Source organism: Anabas testudineus, chromosome 10 (assembly GCF_900324465.2).
Source record: "Anabas testudineus chromosome 10, fAnaTes1.2, whole genome shotgun sequence".
NCBI lineage: Eukaryota > Metazoa > Chordata > Actinopteri > Anabantiformes > Anabantidae > Anabas > Anabas testudineus.
This window is the reverse complement of record NC_046619.1, coordinates 15,405,677-15,432,702: the sequence shown is the minus strand read 5'-3', so window position 1 is coordinate 15,432,702 and position 27,026 is coordinate 15,405,677. Positions and strand designations below refer to the sequence as shown.

Here is a 27,026-nt window from a genome sequence, read left to right as displayed (position 1 = left end):
AGCAGCCCATTATGCTGCTTACTCAGTAGATGGCCGTACATCTTGGTGGAAAATCCTGACCCTCATCTTCCAACTAGCATCATTATACAATAACAAAAGGGTTACTGTATCATTACTCAGATGCTGCGCAGAATATGTGGGTGGACTTTGGAAAACACCTGCTCATTTCAGTCTTTTCTTAATCCAACAGTGTATAATAGTTGGATGCACAGAGACCCACCCTAAAGCTACTGCAAATGAGTCCTATCAGAGGGCCACAGAGGGAGGAGGAGGAGGAGGAGGAAGAGAAGAGAGAGAGAGAGAGCTAGAGAGAGGACTGTCATGCATTTACTAGCAGACACCCACACACAATTTCTCACATACGCTGCTTACACATCGGAGGACCTGCTTTGTAGCCACTCCGTGTGTGGATCTGTTCCTGACAGCCTCGTAGTGCCAAGATGCCTTCCTATGGCTGGCTGTTGGCTCTGTCGCTTGCAGCACTGACAGGTAAAAAGTTCCTCTTTATCCTCACTGATGTGTCTCTGCTCTCTGTGTGACTGGGCTGCTTGTGATGATCAGTACTTGTAATTGTTTTTGATGATGAACGAAGCTGCAAAGTAGTGCAAGATATGTCCCACGGTCAAAGCAGTCTGCTTTGCAGCTGAATTCAGCTTGATGGCGTGTATTGAAAATGGATTGATAGTGTGACACAGTGGGAGTCTGTGCTTGTTTGTTATTAATCTTTGAGTCACGTTGCTGCCACAGACTCAATGTGTCTGAAAAGAGTCAACATGATTAAGTTACCAAAAAAAGCAGCATCAATTCACGCTGTAATGAAATGCGCTTACATAGCTCAGCTCAGTTACTACTTTGAGTCACTTTCCAAGGTCTTTTACCACTGTGCCTTTTTTTATTTTCAGGAAACCCTCCTGGTGCTGTTGCAAACGAGCAAACTGAAAGGAACTGCTCTCTGACTCCACCTGTAAGATCAACTCATTAATGGACACGCTGTCTATATTCATTAAATGACAACACATACGCCATACAACTGACCTCAAAGTACACATGAATCTACTTAGACCACAGTAAACAGTATTTTCCTATAATGAAATATATTGCATGTGTTTTATACAGTTAATGATTACTGCACTTGAACTACAGTTAATGATTACACTTGAAGACACAGAAAGGGCTGAATCAGCAGTTCCTTGGGTTTTTATCCAAGTCTCAAATCTGACTTTTCACACACTCTGTGTCTTTATCGCTGTGTGTTTGTGTGTGTGTGTGTGTGTGTGTGTGTGTGTGTGTGTGCTCGCGTGTTATAGTATCTACCCAGCACAGCAGTAAATACCACTCTACAGCTGAAGGAGTTACGAGCGCTAATGTCTCCTCTGAGTATCTCTGCCTACATAATCCCTGACACTGATGCTCACCTGGTACAGCTGCTGTCCATCATATGAATATATCTGGGTTTAAACTGCTGTGTGTGTATGAGTGTGCGTAACCTACTCTGTTTCTCCATCAGAGTGAGTATATCTCACCACGTGACGCCAGGCTGGCCTTCATGACTGGCTTTACAGGTTCCGCAGGTACAATCCTTTTCTGCCTCCTCCGTGTCTTTGTCATCCTCCTCCTCCTCTCCATGACTCAACTTCCTACATCTGAGTGGTGCGGTCATGCAGCTCCTCTACTTTCATCCCACATCCTCACTATACTGCCTGCTTATCATTCATTTGGTTTTTACACTTTCACTCACCGCATCATCGCATCTCCTCATTCGTCCACGCTCTTGTTCACAGATTTAACTGACCATTAACTCATGAGGTCTGTTTTTAGGCAGTAATGGTGAACCGAATGAATAATAATGCACGTTTGTGTGCTGAGCTTCTGCGAGGATAAAATTCATTAAGACTCCAGAGACCAGACTCTGTAAAGAAAAGTCACATTTTACAGTCCTTCATTAAGAATCTGACATGTAAGATTTAGTTTTTGAAATATACTGATGTTATTTGAATGCATCTTTCTTATATGAGAGTGGAATGGTAATGTAAGGAATAATTATGCATACACCGCATGTCACCTGCTTCAAATGTCCTCAGTGTTTCTCCTCAACTGTCCCGTTTCTCCCCACGCTCGCACATTTTTTAAGAATGGCATGTTCTAAGTCAACTCTGGCATTTATAGTCATTTGTAATTCAGTGCCGCCACTGCCCTCTCTAAAACACAGCTGCTGTCCTGCCCCTCCCCAGGCACTGCTGTAGTTACTCCAACCAAGGCCGTTCTGTGGACAGACAGCCGCTACTGGGTTCAAGCTGAAAGACAGATGGACTGCAACTGGGACCTGAAAAGAGATGGTGGGGGGTGCTGATTATATTGCGATTGACGAGACACATGGATTCAAATCAAGTATTTGTTTTTTTTTATCCGATGGAGTCTAAAAATATCCTGACAAATGTTACATCTATCATTACAGGATTTAAAGTTGCACTCATAAAGATTTAACCCGCTAAATGTACCTTTCAGCTGTTTGCACCAAACAAATCAAACAAGAACTATTTAAATAGCTCAATAGAAGTGTTTGAAGTGGTTCCAGCAAATTCAATACAAAATGCAACTTGAATTCTTAAAATGTTTTGACCCCTGATGCAACTATTCAAGGACGATTAGATTAAATGAATAGCAACTACACAGCCTGGACGGTGCAGAAATAGGAAGCCATCGAGGGCTGCAAACACATTTCTGATGAGACAAACAAGAATTGGTGGCAAAAGGCATTTCAGTTTCAGCTTGGTTGTTGAAGAAGTCTTAAAAGGTTCTGGAGTTCCTGTTCCTTATTTGATCCCCATAGAAAATCTCTTCTGGGATTCAGTGAAGGCGGTTGCAGCACGCAAACCCAAGAATATTCGTGCAGACCATTACCCTTGAGGAATGGCCTAAGATTCCTCAGTAACTCTCTCAGAAGCTGGTGTCGGGCTATGCATCACGTTTGCAGCAGGTCATAACAGCGAAAGGGTGTTTTATCACTGTAAGTACTGACGATGCTTGTCATGAAAGAGCTGAATAATGTTGAGACTGCTGTTTCATTAGAAGCTATATTTTGTGTTGGAATTGGAGGAACCACATGAAACATAAGTTGTGTTGAGCAATTTAAATTGCTCTCATTGTATTTGTTCAATGCACTGCAGCTTAGGAAAACAAAAACTGATAAAACAAAAGCACCTTCTAGAAAACAGAAAGAGAGAAACATTGCAAATATATAAACAAAACATGCTAAATCAAGTTCACCAATTAGTCAAATACTATACAGCATGAACAGCGTGGTAGTCAAGCATTAACTCAAACAACAGGTAAGAGAGGTGCTTACGAAGAAGCAGGACCACACTGACGTGTGTGTGACCTGTTTCAACAGCTGACACTTCAGCAGGAATAAAGTCTGTGCTGCAGATCCTCCTGCTTCTTTGCAAATACTTATTTTGCCGGTATTATAAAGATAACTGTTTAATGTTTCTTTAGTTACACCACAATCTGTGGTAATTTGATTTAATCTAACTTTCAAAAAACACTGAGTAAAGCTATAACGAATTCCCAGTTTTCACTAGCGGTCGGCCAAGTAGATTTATTCTGTCACTTTTTATAAAGCCAGTAGTAACTTGACTACAGTCTGTCATGTGTGATGTTCTCCAGTGTCCATCATGAGTGTGGCAGAATGGCTCATCTCTGAAGTCCCACCGGGCGGCGAGATTGGCTTTGATCCCTTTCTCTTCTCCCTCAGTAAGTCTCAGTTCTTTATCCCTCCTGTCAATCCATGTTAATATCAATAAAGTGCTCGGCCATGTAGATGGAAAATTATTGATGGAGCCTCCAGACGCCATGCAGACTGTTTACCTATGATTGATTCGGTTCAGTGTGTGTAATCATCTGCAATTTCCTCCATTAGAAACACAGGAGGACTACAGCGTCAATCTGATGTCAAGCAATCGCAGCCTCAAGTCCATGCCTGCTAACCTGGTCGACCAAGTGTGGAAGGAAAGGCCGTCCATCCCACCTGGAGGACTCATTCGCCTGCCAGACAGAGTCATACGTGGGTTTCTGTATGTGTGTATGTGTCTGTACTGTAAACACACAAACTGCAGTCTGTCAGTCTGCCTGTGTGGTGCCTTTTATCTATGTGCTGATAAATACCTGCAAACTGGACAGAGAACAGTAAGAAGCTCTGCAAACACAGCCATAAACAGCCTGTTCATATTTTATGGCTCAATGACAGATCAAATACTATCTCCTAATGGAAAAGTCTCCAGATAAGGATGTTGTTGGACAACTATTGGTCTTTATTTGTCTTTATGGTTGGAGAACAGATAAATGGAACATATGCAGATCATAAACCTAATGGTCTGTGTAAGTGTGTGTACATTTGACAACCAAATAGATGAAAATATTTCATTTTTAAGTTAAAGCTTGTTCCTTCATTTGGTTTCGGTGTAAGGGTTAGGATTGGGGTTAGGGATAAGGTCAGAGGTTACAGTAGGGGGTTGGGGTTAGGATTATGTTTGGAAATAATGATAATTGTTCATATAATTCATAGTTCCTATAATTATGGAATTACTATGAACTATGATAGATCCGTAACATATCCAACACAAATGAGAATCTGTGGTTTAGAAAAACTAAAATGTTTCTGCAGAAAGGTCCTGGCAGATGAAGGTGGAGCAGATACGGAGTCAGATGACGGACAGTCCCTACAAACCCACAGCTCTTCTGCTTTCAGCGCTGGATGAAACAGCTTGTAAGTAAACTGGACCCATGAAGCTTCATATGTCAATAAATTATATCACTGATTTAGAAAACATTAAAAAAAACTACTGAACTCACTAGAAAATGTTTTTTATATGAGCCTCATATAAATTTCAAATTGATGTCTTAAGTTAAGTTGTTGTACCAGTGTGCTCTGGTTTGTGTGCAGTTTTGACACGTACTCATTGTGCTTCATAGCAGGATCTATCTAGTTATTATTCCTCAGCGCAGAAACAGATTTTTATTTCAAGACAAGTTGTTGTAGAACTACATTCAACTCTTAATCCACTCTATAAACAACTTTAGAGTGGATCAAGGTGATAAGACAGGCCCTGCTGTCATGTCAAACCCCTGAAATCTATCTCTGCAGTGTTTTGTAAATAATCAGAATTTTTTTTATCTCCCACTTGGAGAGATGGTGAAATCATGCTTCTCCCACTGTGGTGTCACACCAGGGGGTGAAGCCAGATACACAACATGCATACAGAACGCTATGCAGTTTGCTTTGCAGCTGGAGGATGAACATAGCAGAGTGGATGTTAGAAGTGAGCTTTAAACAAACTTTTAAAACCAGCACAGCCGTGGACACTGTATGTGCTAAGGTTAGGCTTCCTGTCTTCAGCTTTGTTTAAAAAAACAGATGGAAACTGTGTTAGAAAACTTAGAAAAGATCCTCCAGACAGGGGTTTAATGCTCATCAGTAATATAAATTCTGTTAGCTTAGTCATTTAGCTTGTTTAAACCTCCAAAAGAAAAAGAAAAAACAAACAAACAAAAAACAATTAAACATTTTAACATACAGTATATAACTTATTACAGACTTTGTTAAACTGAATACGTTGAAGCTGGTTTTAACAACTACTGATAAGAATGAGAAAGATTCAGAACAATTGTAGATGTGTATACCTGACTGTCAGTTCAACCTTTTGTTTGTCCCCATATTAATGTGATTTCCTACTATCCACACAGGCAGAACTGAGACCTTTCCTACATTCTGATTTCAGAATTAGTGAGTCTCCGTTCAATAATACAGACACAGAAAAAGTCAGGAACACCAGGAACACCAGGAACAAGTCAGATACAGATACAAGCAGCGAGTCTTGCCTCAGGTGGATGATATAAATGAATGTGTGAGTTGCTGCGGTGACTGTTGACAGTCAGAGGTCGTGTATGTTTTTGTTTTTCAGGGCTGTTCAATATGCGCGGCAGCGACATCCCATACAATCCCTTCTTTTATTCCTACACACTGTTGACAATGAATGAGATCTGGTAAGTGTATTTTTCAGGGATTACATCAGATTCATCTCAGATTTTCTCTGTTGCTGTAACTAACATCACATCTCCTGGAATAAGGTATTTTTTCTCATGTAAACCACTAATTTAAGAATCACCTCTTGTATTTCTCCCAGGCTTTTTGTTCACATGGAAAGAATTACAGACGAGCTGAAGGTGTACCTTAATACCTCCTGTGACGGACCCCTCTGTGTGCAGCTTAAAAGCTATGACTCTGTCCTGGATGATTTAAAGATGTATGTGGATCAGCCTGGTATTAAAGTTTGGATCGGCACAGAGTACACAAACTATGCACTTTATGAGATCATTACACCAGAGGTATGTAGATTATTTATTTCATAAAGCAGTGCACTGCATTATTTTGTTCCCTGTTGGTGTTATATTATTACATTTTATCATCATCATTTTACTGAATTGAACTGTGTATATACAGTATAATGATGTGTTTGTATTGCTGCACTGTTGCTGTGTTTTCCCATTAACAATGCTGTAGTGAGTCACCACTCGTTTATTTCTGATTCATTTTTTGGGCAGATTCCAAGCATTTAAAGCTGCACTAATTAATATTTTTATATTAACAATGGATAACACCACTTAGTTGAATGTTAAAAGTGTCTCTTATAAAGATCTATGGAGAACTATTTGTTTTTCTAAATGCAGTAGGCAGTGAATGCGCTCATTAAAACATAGTGCACTACATGTTAGATGCAATAAGCTACTGACAGACAAAGCTACCATTATCACTTAATGAACTACATATTTCCTTGAGGGGATGGTGAAGACCAAAACAGACCAAGAGAGACTGAATACAGAGAAACACTTAATCACTACATGAGGTGATGAAGTGTTTGCATTGTTTACAGCTTTTTTAGCAGCTGTCATGTGGCCAAACTTCAACTAAAAATGCTTTAACTGAAATTAAATGGGAAAAAAAATGCGTTTGCAGCTCAACAAGTTGCAAAATCAGTTTTTAAAATCAGCAGCTTCCAGTTATTAAACTATTCTCTTGTGTGTGTGTGTGTTTGGCATTAAATGCACAAAAAGAAATGCTAGTTATAAGATGGGGCGAACACTATATGTGCATCTTATTTTGTTTCTCTGCATCATGTAGGACAAACTAATGACCAGCTCCTACTCTCCTGTGTTGACGACTAAAGCCGTGAAAGATGAGACTGAGCAGCAAATCCTGAGGGATGCTCATGTATGTCATCTGCACAAATATTCAACCTTCACACAAGCGCACACATGCACACACCTACATATTTACTGTATGAATACAGTAAATACAAGAAATACATGTGGTTGCTAATTATGTAATGTTACATTCAAACAAGATCATAATAATGCAACAATTGTGAGAAGAAAAAAACACAAGAAATGAAAACGTAATTAAAACTCACCTTCCAGTGTGTTGCTGCAACTCTGTGCAGGTGAGAGATGCGGTCGCAGTCATTCAGCTGCTGATGTGGCTGGAGAAGGTCGTTCCCGAGGGGAAGGAGACTGAGCTGACCGCTGCAAAATATGTTGATACATGTCGCAGGCGAGTGCACACCATCAATAAGAAGTTGCATGAAGCACTTCATATTGTAGTATTTAATTTGAAATTACAAGTCAGTGTAAGAGAGAACTTAAAGTTCGAACTCATAGAGTTAAACTCACTTCATCATTACAGCAAACAGAAGGACAACAGAGGCCCAAGCTTCGATACTATCTCTGCAAGTGGACCCAACGCTGCGCTCGCACATTATAGGTAACATGTGTTAAAGGTTGTAGGTTTGATTTTGGGGACTCCTTGCCCTTTTCAGTGCACTGTACATTTTTAATTCAATTAAAGGGGAATGAACTCTATTTATGTTACTATCAGGAAATCCAATGAAATAATTAACTGGTGTATGAGCGGCAGCAGTCTATAAATGTCCACTGTTGCACCCTCCCACTCAGTTTAGCTGGGAAGTTTCTAACAGTTTCTAAGATCTATTACTGAAAGCATCCTGACATTCACACTGCATCAATCCTGCTGGCATGGGGGTGCAAATGCTGCCCAGAAGAATCAACTTGTAATATTGTGAACACAGTAAAATTATTGATTTTCAGCTTGACACCACAGTCTTAATGACATTTACAGAACCTGTGTCCTATCAAAAATTGCTGAATGAATGGAGAACTGCTATTTTAACCACAGGGAAACCGTCTTTGGGCTCCAGAAGAAGTTATTTCATCCTTTCAGCCAGTACTCTGTATAATAACTGTGAGAGGTGGAAGTGAGGTCACTAGCTCACCACAGGACATTGTCTTTCATGTGTATGGTTGTGTGGGTGCTTTCTGTAAATCGATTTCCCCTTAGGGAATAATAAAGTAAAAGAAGAATGGGTACTGCATAAAGGCCCAGTAAGAGAGGATAAGAGAAATACGCAGTTCTTTTGGATTGCAAGTGGTCCAAGCACATTTCAGTGGAGTTAGAGATTAAAATATAAACCTGAGCCAGTGATCAGCCACAGCAACGAAACCACTGACAGGTGAAGTGAATAGCAGTGATTATCGCGTCACAATGGCACCTGTCAAAGACTGGGATATAACAGGCAGCACGTAACAGTCAGATGTGGTGGCCGGGGGTGTGGGTGTCATTTAGCTGGAGAAAAGACAGCTCCAGGATGCACTCTCACTATGCAGTCTGATGCACGGTGGACAGACCTCATAACTTACAGGACCTGGTGCCAGATACTAGAGTCACCTTCAGAGGTCTTGTGGACAGTTTTAGGCCGGTGGTCCTCATGTTGTGATTGGTGTATGCAGTATTAGGTTCTATCCCCTAATCTCTCACTGCTGCGCATTTCTTTTGCTCTACTTGTGTCTAAAGACACAAATAGCTGAAAATGGGGAAAAAGGGCAACAAGATAAGAGATAATCTATACATTTGCAACACGCTATAAAGAAAGGTCAGTAAAAATGTCAATGCTCTAAGACCCTTAAAAACTCAGCAGTGCTGTTGTTATTTCCTGTTTTTGTGTGTTTTGTAGCCCAACGGCAGAAAACAACAGGAAGTTGACAGTTGATGAGATGTATCTGGTGGACTCTGGTGGCCAGTATCTGTGAGTAAAAACTAACAGAGACTAAAAACACACACGCACTCGTTCAGTTTCACTTCGTGTCATATTTATTTGAAGTGAGTCACGTTGTCTCTCACTGCGATTAGAGACGGGACCACTGACATCACTCGCACAGTTCACTGGGGAACCCCAACGCCCATGCAAAAGGTAAGACTTTTATTTATAAAACTGAAAGTGTAAATGTTTGAAGGGATATTTACATTTTCTCTGTCAAAACACAAGAGATGAGTAGTCCTCTACACTGCAATCAATCAGGGGAGTTTACTTTGTTGCTATTGGATTAGATTTTTCGTTGTAAGCATTATTATTATTACCACTGGATATTGAGTTATATCAGAACAACAAGATATATATATATATATATATATATATATATATATATAATATTATATTATATTATACAATAAACAACAATGTGACTGCATTTACTTCAAAACCAACCTGCGGGATTAAAAGAAGAACGCAGAAATCACATGTACAACAGAAGGTTTTGTTTTGGCCTCCATAATTTTCACACCATAAATTGACATTAGTCAGCAACAGCTCTTCTCTCCTGCTGAAAACAGGAGGCGGCTCCTGTTGATATGATAGAGTAAGAATAATGATTGCACTATTTAATTCTATACCTTCCCTCCCTCTCTTCAGTGAGCTGCATATGAGAGAGATGTATTGTACAGTATTGTACCACCAGAACATAGATACAACACAACCACAGTACCACATAATCTTTCTTTGAAATACAATTTCCCTTTTATTAACTAGATTTCTCTTTTCACAGGAGGCCTTTACTCGAGTGCTCATGGGAAACATTGAGATCTCTAGAACCATATTTCCATCAGGCACTAGAGGTAGAAATGAAACAACCTGAAACTCTCGTTTCACCACTAGAGAGCACTGTTCCTCCACTTGCCATCATTTTGAAATTCACAAGTTCCAGTGTCTGCAGCAGGGTTTTTGCTCTGAGCTTTGTGCAAATGTTGTTTATCACCAGGTGTGAACATGGAGATGCTGGGTCGACGAGCACTCTGGGAGGTGGGCCTGAACTACGGCCACGGCACAGGGCACGGTGTTGGAAACTACTTTGGAGTTCATGAGTGTATGGTCGCTTTTATTTATTTATTTTTCATATTTTCAGTTTAAAATTTGTTTAAAGCTCTGCACAAACTGAATACGGTGCACGACAACCTAAAAAAGCTGCCTGATAATGATGCCTGAGAGGCTTTTAAAGATAAAATTGAACATTACACTGTGGTGCAGATACCCAGGAGTGAGAAAATGAATAAGAAGATATGTAAATGACGTGTTTGAGCAACAAAAGCATCTGAAAACTCCACTAGATCTTGCAATTTACACTTTATTTCTACTATTTGTTTTTTAATTGTGTTTAGTGGTTTTGTCAAACTAACATGGGCACAACACAGCACATGGCTGGAGTCACAAAGCAGAACAAAGCAAGGAAGGCAGTTTACTGTGTGTGGTAACATGAGTAGGTTTTTCCACGTAGAAGCATTTTATTGATCGCTCTTCTGCCCTGGAAGTGGTCAAATGACTCTTTGTTTTCTGGTGATTCTTTGTAGATTACGCTGCAAATGATTTACTTATTACACCATTTACTCTGGTTTGACAAGTGGTGACAGTGGAAAATCAGTATTTCCTAGAGACAAAGTCTTATAGGCTTGATCGCAAAAGCAAAAATAACCATGTATGAAAATTAATCGCACAAAGTATCACATAAAGGTTTTAAACCAGCTGTACACTTCCTGTATTTCAGTCTTATTCTGTGATATTTTTTTTTAGGGCCTGTCGGCTTTCAGAGCAACAACATCCCGTTCAGAGAAGGCATGTTCACATCTATAGGTGAGATATAAATGGATCCACACGTTTAAAAGATGACCAACATTACCGCTTAACTTCACATGTCGTGCTTTTCATGGTTTTCTCCTAGAACCTGGATATTATAAGGAGAATGACTTTGGGATTCGGATTGAAGACGTTGCTGTGATCGTACCTGTTACAACTAAGGTTGATTAAAGTTAATTAATTATTTAATTATTTGGAGTATGATATCAGCAAACAAAGATAGTAACTTTGTGAATCATGTCTGGCTTCATGTGTTTCTCCATCCTTCAGTATGGCCATAACTACCTGACCTTTGACACTGTGTCACTGGTTCCATATGACAGGAAACTGATTGACACATCTCTCCTCAGCTCAGAACAGGTATGAAATCATATTTGACAACACTATCTTCTTTTTTTTGAGATGATGATTTATCAAAAAAGAAGGTACTGAAAGTTCTTACTACATTAAATAACTACCTATGTTCTAAAGTAAGTTTACTTCTCTAAAGATAAAATCTGTTTCCTGTTTTAGTTTGTAAATACCTTTGGGTATAAGTGTCATCAACCAAAAATTTAATTTTCCTGCTTAACCAGTGCTGGTTTCCTCTTAAAATCCCCCTTTTACACATACGGGTGAAGTGTCTCTGCTGCTCAGAGATCAAAACACACTGTGTGACAAAACCACATGTGAAATCCTGCTTCTTTGTTTTGTTTCTTTTATCATAAGAGAAAACGTGAGGGTTTTTTTTTTTTTTTTTTAACACCATGGCATGGAGATCTGCATTGTTAAAGGATATCTTTTTTCAGAAACTTTTTTAGACACTGTCATCTTTGACTAGATTTCACAGTTGGTTTCTTTTTTCTTCAACATCGGTTGACATGTAGAGTAGAGTCTGCTGATGGTAACAAATATGGAAATTATAGGGAACTTATACTTTTTGTATTTGTGATGGAAAGTAAAACTAGTACTTGTGCTAAATGCTGTTATTTTTTTGTATTTACTTTACTATACTGACTTTTTCTTTAAGGATACCTTTCTTAGTGTACTTACATAAGTTTCACTTAAGTCCATCCCATTTATCTGTAATATAAAAATGCATTACTTCCATGCTTTACCCTCCAGTAGTGTCAATTTGTGCGTCAGTTTGTGTCATCTATCTCCTCCTTCAGCTCCAGTGGTTGAATAGTTATTACGAGACAATCCGGAAGCTTGTGGGTCTTGAGCTGGACCAACAGGAGCTACATGAGGAGAAGGACTGGATGCTCAGGAACACTGAGCCGTTTGTGGCGCCTGGATCATCTGCCTCCGTTTCGTCCTCCTCGCTGACGCTCATCCTTCTGACGGTTACGCTCCACAACATCATTTGAGCAGCTCCTCCATTCACAGCAGACTTGCACACTGATGTTACCCCTATGCAGTCTCTACTGAGCAGCTACTGTCGACCAGGTTGACAGACGCACTGCAATGTAGCATTTTTAATTGAAGGATATATTTGTTTAATAATTAAATTATGTCAGATCATGTTTTGTTTTAAAGTTTTAAAAGGATCCTTTGTGTGATTTTTGTTTTTAATCTGGACATTTTAATGACCAGCTGAAATAATGTCTATTTTATTAAACTAAAACACTTTTAAACCTGAGGTGTGGACTTACTCATGAATCTGTTCACCTTTGACTAGCTACATATGACAGATGTTCTGACTCTGACTCATCTTTATTTTAATTATTAATTATTTGGGAATAGAGTTGCGGGAAATTAGTTATTGAAAATTTTATCATCCAGATGGTTCAACAAAAGTTTTATACGACCTTCTTGGTTTTACAAATATAAATATTCAATTATTATCCAATTAATAAATATTATTTCAGTTTTATGTTAATTTTGTGATTTACTGTAGGGGAGTGTGAAGTATGATGCTTCACTTCTTGCTCAGGTTGTCTTCTCGATGATAAAAAAAAAACATCTTTATGTGTCATGTGTCTCCTCCAACTTTTCCTTAATCATATTGCATATTATCTTTCTCCTTCCTGTGGCTGTTTTCAGAAAAAACAAACTACATCCCTTCTCCACAAAGCCCCAAGCTGCCTGTCTCCTTGTGTGCCGCCATGTTCGTGGAAAATTTTACTTCCATCAAAAAGGAGTAGTGTGTCAAAAATGACCCACTCGTCATTGTCTAGGTGCCCTAGTGTCAGAGGAATTAACTAAAAAATGAGGCTGCACTGAATTGCAGTTCTTTAAGTTGAATACTGGTTCACTTTATTCATCTGGTTATGTTTCAGCCAATTGTTCATATGGTTTTATACATTTAGAAGACATAAGTGTTGACCCTGACTGCTCAACGTTTAGATATATGGACAAACTCAGAAGTCTCTCTTTTTCCTGCCATCCTTCTTAGGATCTGAACAAACTATGAATTCATTAGTTTATGCCAGAAAAGTCCAGTATATATGCATTTAGATAAAGTTCACAGCTTGTGGACACTGGATTCATTTCAGGAAGGAGAGGAGGAGAAGGTCAAAGATAGACTGATTCTGTATGTGACCTAAACCTGGGCTTATTCAAAGTTCGAAGCCATGAGTGTTGCCAAGTGTTTTGTCCTGTTAGTTTGTTGAATGTAGAAAGATTAGCTGCACAGTAATGCTAAACAGCCAATGGGGAAACTGTGCTAATTACACAGCAGGCCAGTCGGGAACACCAAAACCGGTTGCTCAGTTTTCTAAGCAGGTTTAAATTGGCTGTTAATTCTTAGAAGGAGAAGTCAAGTTACAAGATGATATCAACAACTGATCCCTTGACTTTGATATGATTTGAATGCACAACCTTCAGATCTGGAGTCAGATATGAAACCATTGCTCCACAGAGTTTGATACTTTGCTCAGTGTGTGGACCAGATTTTTTTTTTTTTTTTGTCATCATACCTGATATTAACTTGATTGATATCATTTACTTTGACAAGAAAAAATGTTTGTGGATAAGTAAACTGTCGCCACTTCTCTCTTGTGTTTCTCTCTCTCACAACATAAAGATGGGTGCTTCCTGAATTTACGGTCTCATGATAACATGTGTACAGTTACCTAGATACAAGGATGAGTCAGCTTACTCATCCCGTCTCCCCCCACTTACAATGCTAAAACTGGGACTAGACACCCACTTAGTTAATTGTCATTGTCATAACAGACGGGTTTAGCATTGTATTTGTTTTTCACAATTAATATTTTTCAGGATAAGTTAACACAAGTTGCCATAGCTTTTAGCTCCTATGTGGTGGTCCAGGTGGTGTTATCTCAAAGTGGAGTCATGACAACTGGACTTTCTTGTTACGTCAAAATATTTCGCTATTAATCAAAGTAGCTTCTTGCGTCAGAGGAAAGCTGTTTGGAAACCTCAAATTTATCCTCCACAGTGGTTTCACTTCTCATCTGACCTGAATAAGCTCATTCAATGGACAATAAAGCTTCTGTGGATGTGGAAATTTTACTATCAACAAAAACGAGTAGTGTGTAGAAAATGTCTTGTTGTCAACACAACTGATTTATACTGGACATACTAATGTTTACCATATTTATTCTTATTAGAAATTGATCTGTCATCATCTATATATTGAATACTAGTTTATTTTATCCCATATATATACCCTTTGGCTCAATTTTGGATAAAACTGCCTGGTTTAGGATTATTTAGCTAATCTTTCATGTGGTTTTACACATTTAAATTAAAAATATATAGATGCTGACACAATTTGAACACACAACCTTCAGATCTAGAATGAGAAACACTACCATTGTGCCACAGAATGAGCTGCAGTCTAAGTGGTCTTGATTTTCCTGGGGATGGACAATGGCATTAAACTCTAATACGTTTTTTTCTTTACAAAAGTAAATAATCTGCGTTCGTCTGTTTTGTTGTAGTACTATTGTATTTTCTTTTCATGCAGCTTGCAAGTGGTCGTGCCTTTTATCTTTAACAAGTTGGAGGCATGATGAACAGATTTTCCCACTCAGCTGCTCATAATCACAGTTAAAATTATATAATGTACTAAATAGTAACACCCACTGCCTCCAGTGTGAGCAGAGATATGGAAGTAAAACAGTCAAACAGTAATGCCAGACTTTAGTTTTTCTACACTGACACATGTCCAGCAGCAAATTTAGCCCGACATCACTGGCTCTATTTTATGGGAAATGGCTTATTTCTTCCTCATATGAAGAGCTTAAGCCTCCGCGGCTTGTTGCCTGGCAACAATTCGGTCAGCGCCTCTTGAAGGTGTGAACATGCTGCCGCCACACCACACCCTGCATCTGCATGCTCTTGTCAAACATGCCTTACTGAAAGCGCATGAAGAAACCTTCAAGCTTCAGGCACATTGGCCCTCGTCCATTCTGAGTTGAGGTTCGAGGTAAAGCAGCAACAAAAAAAAGAGGAACACTGAGAATGACCCGCTGTTAGCAGAAACAAACGTCTTCTAGTCGACGTAAAACATTCCCATCCAGCAGTGGTGGAATCTCACTAATTGATTTTATGTTTTATTGTTATAAGTTAAGTTGTGTGCGTGACCTGCAGATCTAACAGACGTGTTGAGTGCATTTCCTTCCTCATAGAACATTTGCAAAGCAGATTTTGTAATATGGTGAATTTTACACGGCTTACATCCATATTTTCTTGCACTGTTCCTCACTGTTAACACGTTATCATTTGTCTGTTTGTTAGTTAGTTAAGGAAACCAGCAGCATGATTTGCACTTACACCAGAACCACTTCATCAAGACCAAAACACTGTTGATTACCGGGATCAGGTGTGTTCAGCCAAACAGGAGCTGTCAGTGCAGGAATGGTTGGAAACAAGCAGGGCTGTGGCTCTTTAGAACCAGGGTTTCTCCCCACTGCTCTAAGTAGAGAGGTGGACCCAAGCCAAGTCAGAAATATGATGATGACATCATAACAGAGCCACCAGCTCCCCTCACTGTGGCTGTCAGTGTTCATGTCGGTACCCTTCTCTTTGAGTACACCACACACACTCACTCGCCCACTTGAAGGGCGACTCACCTAACCCTATCAGTCTTTTTCTTACTTATTACAGTAATGCTCGAGTGTTATGGTCAACAAACTTGCGCAGTTGACCACAATGTCTGATACTATTTACTCATACCTTTACTGCAGTTTTACATTTACTTTAGTTTGTCTTTCACACTGAAGCTCCTTTCGTTTTTTCAGGTTTTTCCTTTAATTTATTAGCTGTCTTTATTCGACAGATGTAGTTAGTTGTTGGTTTTCATCTCACTTTTTAACAGTCTATAACATATGATGCATTGTTCCATAACTTTACCAAATAGTACTGATTTATAAATGTGTAACCAACTGTTTCAATGCAGTTAAAATTGTGGTTCTTTTACTTCGATTACTGCCTAAATTAAAATGAACCATTTGTTTACAGTTTACCCCTTTGAGATCGGCTGACAGAATCTGTTGCCAACCTTTAGCTGAGTGACGGGAAACTAAAATAGGGCATCTTCTTGTCATGTGGTTTGCTACACAACCAAAAAATAACAAGCTGAACTTGACTTACACTGTACTTCCCTCTCTACTTCTACCACCATGCTTTTGACCTGCTGGCGGTGAACATTCACAGACATGCACATTTCTGAGTCACTGAGTTGTTTTTGTCTTAATTGTCTGCGCTGGATGTTTTTACATGAGTGAGCGTGTGTCAGAAACCATTTTCTGTGTAAATACGTTGGCTGACTTGACTTTCTGAACATCAGTTTCTGATGTTTTTTTTATGGCCTCCTGTTGCTGCTGCAGCTGCAGAGCCGTTACAGAGTTTCTAAATATGTCATCTCTCGATTTCTTTCGCTTCCACAACTCAGTTGCAATCAGCAAAATGTGCCTATTTAAGAACTAGATGAACTGAGCTTGTGTGCAGCATGACAATGACCCTTTGTGCTTAACTTTAATGTGCTGAAATGTGATTCTGTGTCTGCAGGAAGTTTTGTTTCTCACTTCTTTACAACTGTGACTGCTTTTAAAACAACAGCTCTGTATGTGTTAAATGGGTCTATCATTTGGTCACAATGTTGGGCAACATCACCTGTACTGAGCGTTATTCATGTACACATATAACAATAGTATCATCTATCATACGTGATGCCGTTAACTTGAAATGTTTCATCAGTTGTTTTGTGCCTGAGATGCTGAGAAATACATGTAACTAAACCATGTATTACCCTGTGTGTGTGTAACCTGACAACTATAAACAGGGTTTGCCTCTTCGGTTTCTGTGCGGCCACGTGACTTCCTCTCAACTTATGCTCCGCGTCCGACTGCAGCAGAGTGCAGCTCTGCCTTCCTCCCTGTGTTTTCTTTTCTTCTTCTGACTTCATTGGTAGAGACAGCACAGTGACAGGAACCCTCAGTGAATACAACCGGTGTAGCTCACCCACAGCTGTTTGTCCAGAGAGGTCTGAGGACAACCGAGGAACAATATGTTGAGGCGAAGGCCTTCGAATGCCTCGGAGAAGGAGAAGGAGCAGGTGCAGGGGCAGAAGAAGAAGGTGAGTTGGCTTTTTTTGAGATTAGTTCTTTATGGACGGTGAAGCGGTGTTAAAGTGAATGTGCTCTAACTGAACTTTTATAAATGTTAATATTCCAGGCTGTGATTGTGCGGAGGGCTTTGTCGCCCTGTTGAAACACCTGATGTTGCACTAACTTAGACGTAGAGCTGCCTTTGCGTGCACCGTCTTTTCAACACAGGATGTCAGCTCAAGTTAGTGCAAACGTTTGTGGTGAAGCTGAATAAACGCTCACGCTCACAATCACACAAAGCGTATAGCTCTGTGAGACATTGTCTAAAAGCTGGATAGCCTTCTTTGTGCTCTTTTAGAGAGTTCCTCTATTCGGGCAGGGTGAATCATTGCTGCAGATGTACTTTGAGTCAGAACAGCCTTGTGGCTTCTGCTGCCTGTGTCTCCAGCTGCCATCATGAGAGCCTGCCTCCTACGCTTGCGCTCATGTGCCCTTATTTTCCAACCACATCTCCCCTCCTAATTCACAGCTTGCCATTAGACATCTCATTGCTGTCGCTGTCGTCAGTAATCATCTCATAACCCATGCTTTTTGCTGGCGATAATCAAGTTTGGAGAACATCATTGTTCCATGACACACATTGCTGCTCTGCGATTACCACAGTTAATGGGGGCTTGATTTAACGGGAAGCTTTGTGGCTTTTAAAGCTGGACGACTGTGGCGTAAAAAGCTGACATTTACCAGAAAAGTCATAATAACCTCATAACAAAGTTCGTTTGTTCTCGTGGCTGCACTGGTGGTTTCACTCTTCAGGTTAGAAACACACCACCAGCACTGACTGAATGTCTGCAATGATTGGCTGCCAGCAGTTGCTCAAGTTTTGCCAGTTTCCTGTGGTTACGACAAAAAAAATCAAGTAGGATGAGCTGCGATAAGCTTATGCACAGTGACACGTGGTCATGTGGAAAATTACACTAAGAAATTTCCACTAGAGCTACAAAAACATCAGATGTGAAAGTTATGCAAAAGAGTCCAAAGTCTTACATGAAATAGTTGAAAGTGAGTTCAAGTGTATGGAGGTGGAGGTGTTATCAGATCTACACTTTCAGAAAATGCACAAAATCCCTCAGATCCACCTCCTCAGTTCTGAGGTTTCGCTGCCTTCTTTTGTCTCTTGGGATTATACGTTACATTTCTTCAGGTTCTGGATGACTGGTTGTCCAAAATGAGGCGTTTCAAGACATTGTGTGTGTGTGTGTGTGTGTGTGTGTGTGTGTGTGTGTGTGTGTGTGTGTGTGTGTGTGTGTGTGTGTGTGTGAGGGGCAGTAGGAACAAATTTCTAACATTCTTTGACATGAGATGCAAATTTTAATAGGAAGGAGAATTTTAGACAAGTAAACTGGTCACGATTTGTACTCAAAGTTAATTTATTCTCATACATCCTTCTGCAAATTCATCCGTTTGCACAGAGGTGTTGAGTCACACTTGAATAATAAATTACACTTGTTGTTTTACACGTTAGACTTTCTAATTTTTCCTGCTTGTGTTGTTTCTACATTTAAAACCCTTCTCCGTCTGCAACATGCACATACTGGATGACCCAGATTCATGTATTCATCTGTGCACTGAAAAAGGGGCTGTTGGGCCTTCTGAGAACTGTGTCTGCAGATCAGTTCTCTTCACACATTTAAGGAGATAGCAGCACTTTGCCCGCATGGACAACAGTGATACTGACTTTATCAGTATCACATTAAACAACTGACTAGATGTGTCTGGTTTCTTCGCTTTGTGATAAATGTTATATTGTTGATCTCTTGCTGTTATAATCTGTGCACTTTATTGTTATGATTTTAAATTAATCCAGTTCATTGTGTGTTTGCAGCTCAGCCTGCAGAGGTCGAGCAGCTTCAAAGATTTCATGAAGCACAAACCCACCTCTCCTGTCGTGTCAGAAAAGGAGTTCCCACTGGAGGAGCATGTAAGTTGGATTCATTTAGTTCTGTTGTAGAAACACACAAAAACATTATCGCACACGCATTACCTCACTGTTTTTTAAAAAAGTAGGAGGAAATAGTTTATAAAGTCTTTGTTTTAAGTTCCCGAGCAACCGTTCCTTCATATATTTTATCACACTGTTCCTCATTTGTCATGCTGCACCACAAAAATGACACTGCATCCAGAAAAGCACCAGAGTGCACAGAGGTCGAGCAGAGGCTGTTATCAGTTACGGCTGTTACAGAAGTGCACAGCTTGTGCTTCCTGATTTAAAACACTGCTACATGTGTGTGAACATGTTACCACCTCAAAAATTCACTGAATTTTAATAACTTCCCAGAAACATACCGGGTTCTGTGAGTGGAAGTTGTAGGACAAATAAGAGGTATAAAAGACAAGAGGAAGTAAGAATAAGCATTGCACAGAGCCCAGATGACAGCGGCATGCAGACAGGATGTCCTCTGGTGTGAGCTAGTCAAGCAGAGAGCCTCCACGTCAGACAGACGGTTGCAGAAGCAGCAAGTATTTCGCCAGAAGCGTACCCATGCTGCATGCTGCCACGTAGTTTGGTCATTTTTTAATTCAGTGTCATGCATGTCTGTTTATTATCTAATGCATTTTAACTCTCTGCTGGGAATCCCACTGTTAAATCCCTCTCGATCTCTTCAGCACCTGGATTTTTACCTCTGTGGTTACTACAGATGAGCAGTTTTCTCTCCACTTTGATGCACACAAGGAAACATGTGACATGCTACCGTGTAATATTATGGGTTTGTTGTAGCAACAGAATGATGTTCAGCGATTAAAAAAGCCTGAAACAACCCCTTCTTCTACGTGATGCTCTATCACCTAAAGCCAACTCCAACCTCTGCATGCTCACGACAGTCACCGAGGACATCTGTAACTCACTGCCTGATAAAAATACTGAAAACATCTTTGGCTTTCATCAGTGGGGCCCTCGTAGTGTTCGGCTGCAGATGGAGCTTTGTTGTGTAGTGCTCTCAGAAACTTTGCTTTCCAGCTCCTGGCCACAACAGGGTGCAGGTGTGAGTTAGTGTGTGTCTGTTTGTGTGTGTGTGTGTGTTTGTGCATGCCTCAGTGTGACTTTGTGGTATCCGTACTATGTGTGTGTTTATGTAAACCCCCATTACCACAAGGTCGGTAGGTTTACTAGTTTGTGAAAAATGAATTCTTGACAGCGATGCCACACTGAGAAGAAATTTATGTCAGTGTCACAGTTTTGATATTTTGAAATACTCTCAAACTTTCTTCATTCTATTTAAATAAGCTTGTACCACATTTCCTCTCCAAACATCTGTCAGCAAATTGCTGAACTGGTTTCTACTCTCATTTCAGGTGGCAGACAGTGTAACAGCAGAGGAAGCAGTGAAAAGTGGCAGCAAACTGGGCAAGAAGTGGCGCAACGTCATCTCCCGCACGATGACCCGTAAAACATCCAAGATGGTGCAGAAGGCTCTGGCTGAGGAAGGGGTAAAGACAGCTTTAGTTACCGACATCACGCAGTAATGTGGCTAAAAGATGGAGATGCTTTAAAGTAACAGTTAATACATTAATTAGTTTGTATTTGTATTGCTGATACAAAAACAAACCATGACAGGGTTAACAAATGTATAGACCTCTACGTAAAGATCAAATATGTCTCCATCTAGTGGACAAATAGTTATGAATTGTTCCAAGTAACAAAGTCCATGTACAACCTGTAGGCACTCTTTTTTATTTTATTAGTATTTCTATTTTCTATTTAATACCACTTATTGCTTATAAATAGATGTTCCACTGAAATCCGGAGGGTATTATTTATAATTGTACCTTTGACTCACCAATATATCATGAGAACATGATGTCATTTCATAGATTTGTTAAATCGCCAGTGTAAAAAATAGTAACTTTAGCTTCACTTTAACCAACTACAACAGTAAAATATAACTAATACTACTACATAAATACATCAGCAGTATTATTCTACCCGATAGCGTGTTTTCCTTTCAAACCTAAAACTTGCTCTCAAAGCTTCAGATTCTTGCTTTTTCTTGGTTCAGGGCTCTAATGTAACGAAACTATTAATTATTTATCGCGACAAAGTTGTTGTGATCAGAGAGGAAGCCACAGTGGGTGTTTGAAGCGTATGTATGTGTATGTGTCTTAAAATATCTGTGTTCTGTAGCTCACATTGTCCTCTGAACTAATTAAGAACATTTAAAAATGTCAGGCAGAAAAGGTTTATCAAACAAGTCAGAAATAATCATTAATACATCCTCATTATTATTATTATTATTATTATTATTATTATTATTATTATTATTATTATTATTATTATTATTATTATTATTATTATTATTATGTTAGTTGGTTAATTTTACATTGCTACTGTTTTAAAAAGTAATTGCAAATAAAATGTTCACATTTGTGTGACCTTTAGTTTCAGTTTAACGTTAGCTTGTCACAGCAGGAAATACAGGAACTAACTGAGACATTAATGATGGTTCTGTTTCATTCGATTAAGTAAGGAACACAAAGACAAATGCACACAGACGTCTCTACACCAAAGTGAACTGCAGTCACGATGATGGCTTCGTGTGTAAATGCACTGTTGTCGTCTGTTTCTCCAGGGAGAGAGTGGCGAGGAGCTGTCTCCTGTCTCCGCTGACTGGCTTCCAGATCTGACTGCAGGACAGAGGACGTCAGTGTGCTCCACAGGGTCAGAGGACACCATGCCCAGCCCCATTACCCGCCAGCTCTCAGGCAGTAAGTGCACATCTGTACCTGTGGAAACCAGAGATTTTCACATGACAAGAGAGAAGTAGAGGAAAGTCGTGAAGGGAGAGACATAAAGCAGAGATGCATGAAACACAAAGCTTTAGATTAGCTTAAAATTTCAGAGGATATTATTCTCAGACCTTTATTTCTATAAACATTAATGAATCCATTTAGAAATCACAAAACTCCTGCAGCTGCACAAAGTTTTTATTTCAAATTAATCCAGTGAAAACTTTCTCTACACCCACGGATACGTTGCAAGTAGATATGTCCAATTAATTTTACTTTGACACAGACACTCTCCTCTGTCCACGTATAGCCTGATATTTGTTTTGTGTTGACATAAACGAAAAATTAAAACCTAATGAAAACCATAATTACCTCTGACGCTGTTCTTTTCACTCGTCTTCAGGCAGCGACAGACAGAGCTTGGACAGTGGTTACTGCCAGAGGGACAGCATGAGACTGGAGGACAACTCTTACAACGGGCCGTTCTGTGGCCGAGCTCTGGTCCACACTGACTTCACTCCGAGCCCATACGACGTGGAGTCACTGAAACTCCAAGTGAGTCTCAGGGGAAAGTTCCTCACCGCCCCAGATTTTTTTTTTCCTTCTGTCTCGTCTGCTGCCGCATCAAGTTGTCCACCAGGGAGCTTGTTAACAGCGTGAGACAGGATGTGCATGTTGATTATTATTCATGTGGTCACAGTTTAAACTACGAGACCAATTACTGGCTGCTAGTTTGACAAAATAGCCTGATTCTTTCAGCTGTTTGCTCCTTCACATTTCAAGAATTCAAATTAAAACTCAAAAATCTGATTAAATTTAAGACAGAGATTAATAAATCAGTAGAAGATTCTTTTTTCTTTTGTTCATCCTTTGATCTGTGTCCCTAACCTCCTGATCTAAGTCTGGTTTCCATGCGTCATCTCTCTGACAGAAAGGAGACATCATCTACATTATTGAGAAGCCCCCTGTGGGGACATGGACAGGGAAGCTCAACAATAAAGTGGGCTCGTTTAAATTCATCTACGTCAACCTCCTGCCTGAGGAGAGTCCCCCAACACGGAGGAGACGCTGCAACAGCAAGACCAACCGAGCTAAATCCAAACCCAAAACCCTGGAGGAGGTTCTGGACAGCATCGGCCTGACGGTAAGACGGTTACACTGTGGTTGATGTTGATGTTGTCCACATCACGGCTGGGTGGATTTGTCTAAATGTTGATGTTCTTGTGTTTTCAGGAGCTCAGTTCTTTGCTGTCCATGCACGGTTTCCAGAGCCTGGAGGACTTCGCAGGACTGAAGGAGTCTCACCTAAACGAGCTGAACATCACTGATCCAGAGCAGCGCTCCAAGATCCTGAACGCCACCGACCTGCTCAGAGACTGTACGTTCACACACTGTAAACCTGCAACTTAGAGCTAATTATATTAATGAATTTCACAACATTCATCTTTAGGGAATATGAGGCTTCCATCTTATTTCTGCCTCAGACACATACAGTTCTAAATTAGGTTCATTTTCAGGTTCTGCTGCACCAAACTCAATTTACAGTTATACTTTATTGCTTGTAAGAAATCCTGCTCTGTGTTAATATCTCAGCTGATCTCTCCTCCACAACAGTCATTAAATATGACTTTAACACAAGTTCTACAGCAGCAGTGTTCAATTAACACTTGAGTTAACTACAGCAATAAAGTTCAGTTCATTAGGGGAAACTGTTTTATCTGTTATATCAAGTCTAAGAGAAAGTTATTTGCCAGATCTTTGATGAGTTATTAACATGCTGTAAGTCCCATAAATAGAAATATCAACCACGCACTGAGAAAATATTTCATTTGCCAAACTGACTAATTTATTTCATGAGCAAAAAAATCATGAAGAAAAATTAAAGTTTTAGTTAAACAAAGTTTTGACTTATAGGCCGTGGCAGTCTGGAGACATAAGTAGGTCAGTCAGGGCCACGATGCTCAGGAACATATTTTTTATCTTTTCTATGATAGAAAATATCCATTTACATTCTGATCTAAGTTGTTTTTTCTAGTAGACACAAGTGAAAATGCTTTAGTTTAATTTATATTAGATGTTTACTTTATCTCAGCTATATTATAGTTTATTGTCTATAACCTAAATCAAACCTAAATACTGTCTAAAGATTGACTCTTTATTCTGAAAACCTAAATAAATCATGATAAATCTAGACTCATCGTCAGTACACAGGTGGATTTTAAAGGTCAGCTGTTTTTCTTTTAGTGCAGTTGGTTTTAAAGTGGGCCACCAAACATGTTCAGCTCGGTTTAGTAGCAACTATGTCACATGAGCAGAAATAAATGTAACCAAATGCTTGCAAGTCTAATATTTAAGATGCATAAAACTTACAAGATTCATATTATGTAGTGAAAAGTACATATTCAGGGCAGCATCAGTGTTGTCATCCTCCTGTCTCCAGGTTTTTTGTTTATACTTACTATTAACAAAGATGCTCAAATACTAATCTTAAAAACTACTAAGAAAACAAAACTACACCTACACAATAATTCACTTTTTACCAAGTGCACAGTGGATTGTAAGTGTCCCCTAGTCTGTAGGCAGCCAGCCCCATTGTCCCCTATGGGAAGTATTTCTGGCACATTAAATAATAAAAAAATAAAGAATAATTTGAGCATATTTACAGCTCATATAACCTGATTTAGAAGCAGCTACTGTGCTTCTTTGCTACAACACGTGTGAAAACAATGTGACAGGGTGAAAGGGGGTCTCTCGTCATGATGAACCTTCAGGCATTTATCACCTGAATCTGCAGCGGCCTTCTGCAACTTTACTATTTAGTTTCACACTCACTGTTCTCGTACTGTGACTTTCATATGGCAGCTGTTTTTAGCTAAAATATATATAAATACTGTATATGTAAATCCCAGAGTCTGTGGGCACATCTACTTTTAATTAACTGATAAACATAGTGAAGGAGTCAAGGGTCAAATATTTTTCGCTGTACATGGTAAATAACAAAATAACTGACTGACTTTCTTTTCTCCATGTAGCTGATGAAGAGTCAGAGTCCGAAGAGCAGGAGGGCCAATCGGGGGAGGACGCCAAGGAGCCGAGGGATTCAGGCTGTTTCGAGAGCTCAGAGAACCTGGAAAACGGACGTGAAGAGCCGAAGACGGAGGAAGAACTCCAGTTTGAAGTATCAGAAGAGAAGACAAACCAACCACCAGACACGGAGAAGCAGGAGTCAGAAGAAGGAGACGAGAAGCAGCTGGAGACTGTGCAGGAGCAGCTGCAGGATCTGACAGTGGACGGAGACTGTTGAGGCCCGATGGGAAAATACTCAAACTTGTTTTTTTATTCCTGGTTCTCGAGGACTCTGTAGATGGAGGTTTAATGTCATTAACAAACAGCTCTTCACTGTAGCAGAGTGGACTGATGATAGGAAGACATTAAGATGAAATACAGTACTGTACATATTGAATGTAACAGGCTCATTTCCCTCAGTTTGCTCACACTGTTGAGCAAACAGCACAATTTCTGCATCTCAAACATTATACTGTTCGAGTTCTGCTGGTGTTTGTTGTTATTCTACTGAGAATGTCGTGTCTACTCGTACGAGTACAAATGAAGCATTTAAAAGTTGTAACCCAACTTAATTTCTCATTTTGTTCTTCTCTTAAATGTTTTCATACAGTCTTGCAAAAAATATGAATGTAGGATATGTTTTGATGTTTCCCATGCAACTTGAAACTAGTTTGGGTTTTACTGGGGTTGATGTAGAACATTATAGTAATTTGTGTATCACCTGTTGTGTGTCAAGTCATCCTAACGCTGTAAATACATTTTAAATAAAAGATGTTGGTAATGTAAATTATAATGTAACCTGCTAATTATTGTGTCCTTTTAAGTGTTACAGATTTACTATCTTTTTTAGTTTTGTATTTTAGCATGCTAACATTTTCTAATTAGTGCTTAAGAGAAAGTTCAGCAAGTCATTTTCTGAATGACATAAAATCTTATTTTGACCTGATGATGGCGCTAGATGAAAAGTAAAAGAGGCATCAAACTTATTACGAGCTCCACCATCTGTCAGTCCATCCAACAGATGTTGAGACATTCAACGCTGAACCAAAGGGCAGGAAAACAAACTCTTGTTATTCAGTAAAAAGCTACTAAAAACTAAGTTCTATTCTTCCACATGGAGCTCTAATGTCTCACAAAACTAAAATCCTCTGGTTGGCAGGTCGGACAAATCGCTGCCCATCACCTCCAGCCTGGGAGCTGCCATCCTCTTGCTTTTTGAATACCCCGAGGCTGTGAGCATCTTCCACATCAATGATTCAATCTCAACTGGGAATAATGAGATCTGCCACCCTTTGTCTGCACACCTGGACTTACTCCTGGTATTGGTGTCTTCACTCCGGTGGGACATTAAATCAATGCACATGAACTTTCTGGCCTTCTCTGATGAGATGACCACGTCTGACCCTAATGGAGATTTCAAACAATGGGGGAATGCTCACCCATCGGCTGTCGTGAGGATGTTGTTTTTGGCTCCTCACCTACGTCGATGATGATTAAAGATGGAGAAGTGGACTACACCTGGTCCAGGAATACGGTTTCTTCTAGATGTTGTGATTCTGCATTTGTAAGATCCTTCTCTTACAGCCAGAAAAACCTGTAACCCACTCACAAAACTGAATTCATGCCGTTTCTAATTAGCCAAAGG

The 27,026-nt window shown here is 39.7% G+C and overlaps 2 protein-coding genes across 2 annotated transcripts; both read left to right on the top strand.

Moving 5' to 3' along the window:
• Positions 1–320: 320 nt before the first annotated feature.
• xpnpep2 (X-prolyl aminopeptidase (aminopeptidase P) 2, membrane-bound) lies at positions 321–12,680 on the top strand. The gene is made up of 21 exons (XM_026357000.1): positions 321–489; positions 903–964; positions 1,308–1,418; positions 1,508–1,571; positions 2,232–2,336; positions 3,667–3,753; positions 3,920–4,063; positions 4,664–4,765; positions 5,961–6,042; positions 6,183–6,384; positions 7,178–7,267; positions 7,497–7,606; positions 7,739–7,816; positions 9,084–9,155; positions 9,260–9,320; positions 9,952–10,021; positions 10,165–10,269; positions 10,971–11,030; positions 11,119–11,195; positions 11,304–11,393; positions 12,185–12,680. Exons 1-21 carry the CDS (start codon positions 441–443, stop codon positions 12,380–12,382), a joined length of 2,019 nt encoding a protein of 672 aa, XP_026212785.1. The 5' UTR covers positions 321–440; the 3' UTR covers positions 12,383–12,680.
• A 4,637-nt stretch (positions 12,681–17,317) lies between these two features.
• Positions 17,318–26,171, top strand: sash3 (SAM and SH3 domain containing 3). The gene is made up of 8 exons (XM_026358202.1): positions 17,318–17,562; positions 19,416–19,511; positions 20,885–21,019; positions 22,159–22,294; positions 22,719–22,870; positions 23,247–23,459; positions 23,549–23,693; positions 25,348–26,171. Exons 1-8 carry the CDS (start codon positions 17,494–17,496, stop codon positions 25,617–25,619), a joined length of 1,218 nt encoding a protein of 405 aa, XP_026213987.1. The 5' UTR covers positions 17,318–17,493; the 3' UTR covers positions 25,620–26,171.
• Positions 26,172–27,026: the final 855 nt, after the last annotated feature.

Excerpts from the sequence above, each read along its gene's own strand:
- sash3 (XM_026358202.1), top strand. The coding sequence starts at position 17,494 with ATGTTGAGGCGAAGGCCTTCGAATGCCTCGGAGAAGGAGAAGGAGCAG. Across the intron at positions 23,460-23,548 it reads TGGACAGCATCGGCCTGACG|GAGCTCAGTTCTTTGCTGTC; the intron begins GTAAGACGGTTA and ends TTGTGTTTTCAG. Across the intron at positions 23,694-25,347 it reads CACCGACCTGCTCAGAGACT|CTGATGAAGAGTCAGAGTCC; the intron begins GTACGTTCACAC and ends TTCTCCATGTAG.
- xpnpep2 (XM_026357000.1), top strand. The coding sequence starts at position 441 with ATGCCTTCCTATGGCTGGCTGTTGGCTCTGTCGCTTGCAGCACTGACA. Across the intron at positions 7,268-7,496 it reads AAATCCTGAGGGATGCTCAT|GTGAGAGATGCGGTCGCAGT; the intron begins GTATGTCATCTG and ends AACTCTGTGCAG. Across the intron at positions 9,321-9,951 it reads CCCCAACGCCCATGCAAAAG|GAGGCCTTTACTCGAGTGCT; the intron begins GTAAGACTTTTA and ends CTCTTTTCACAG.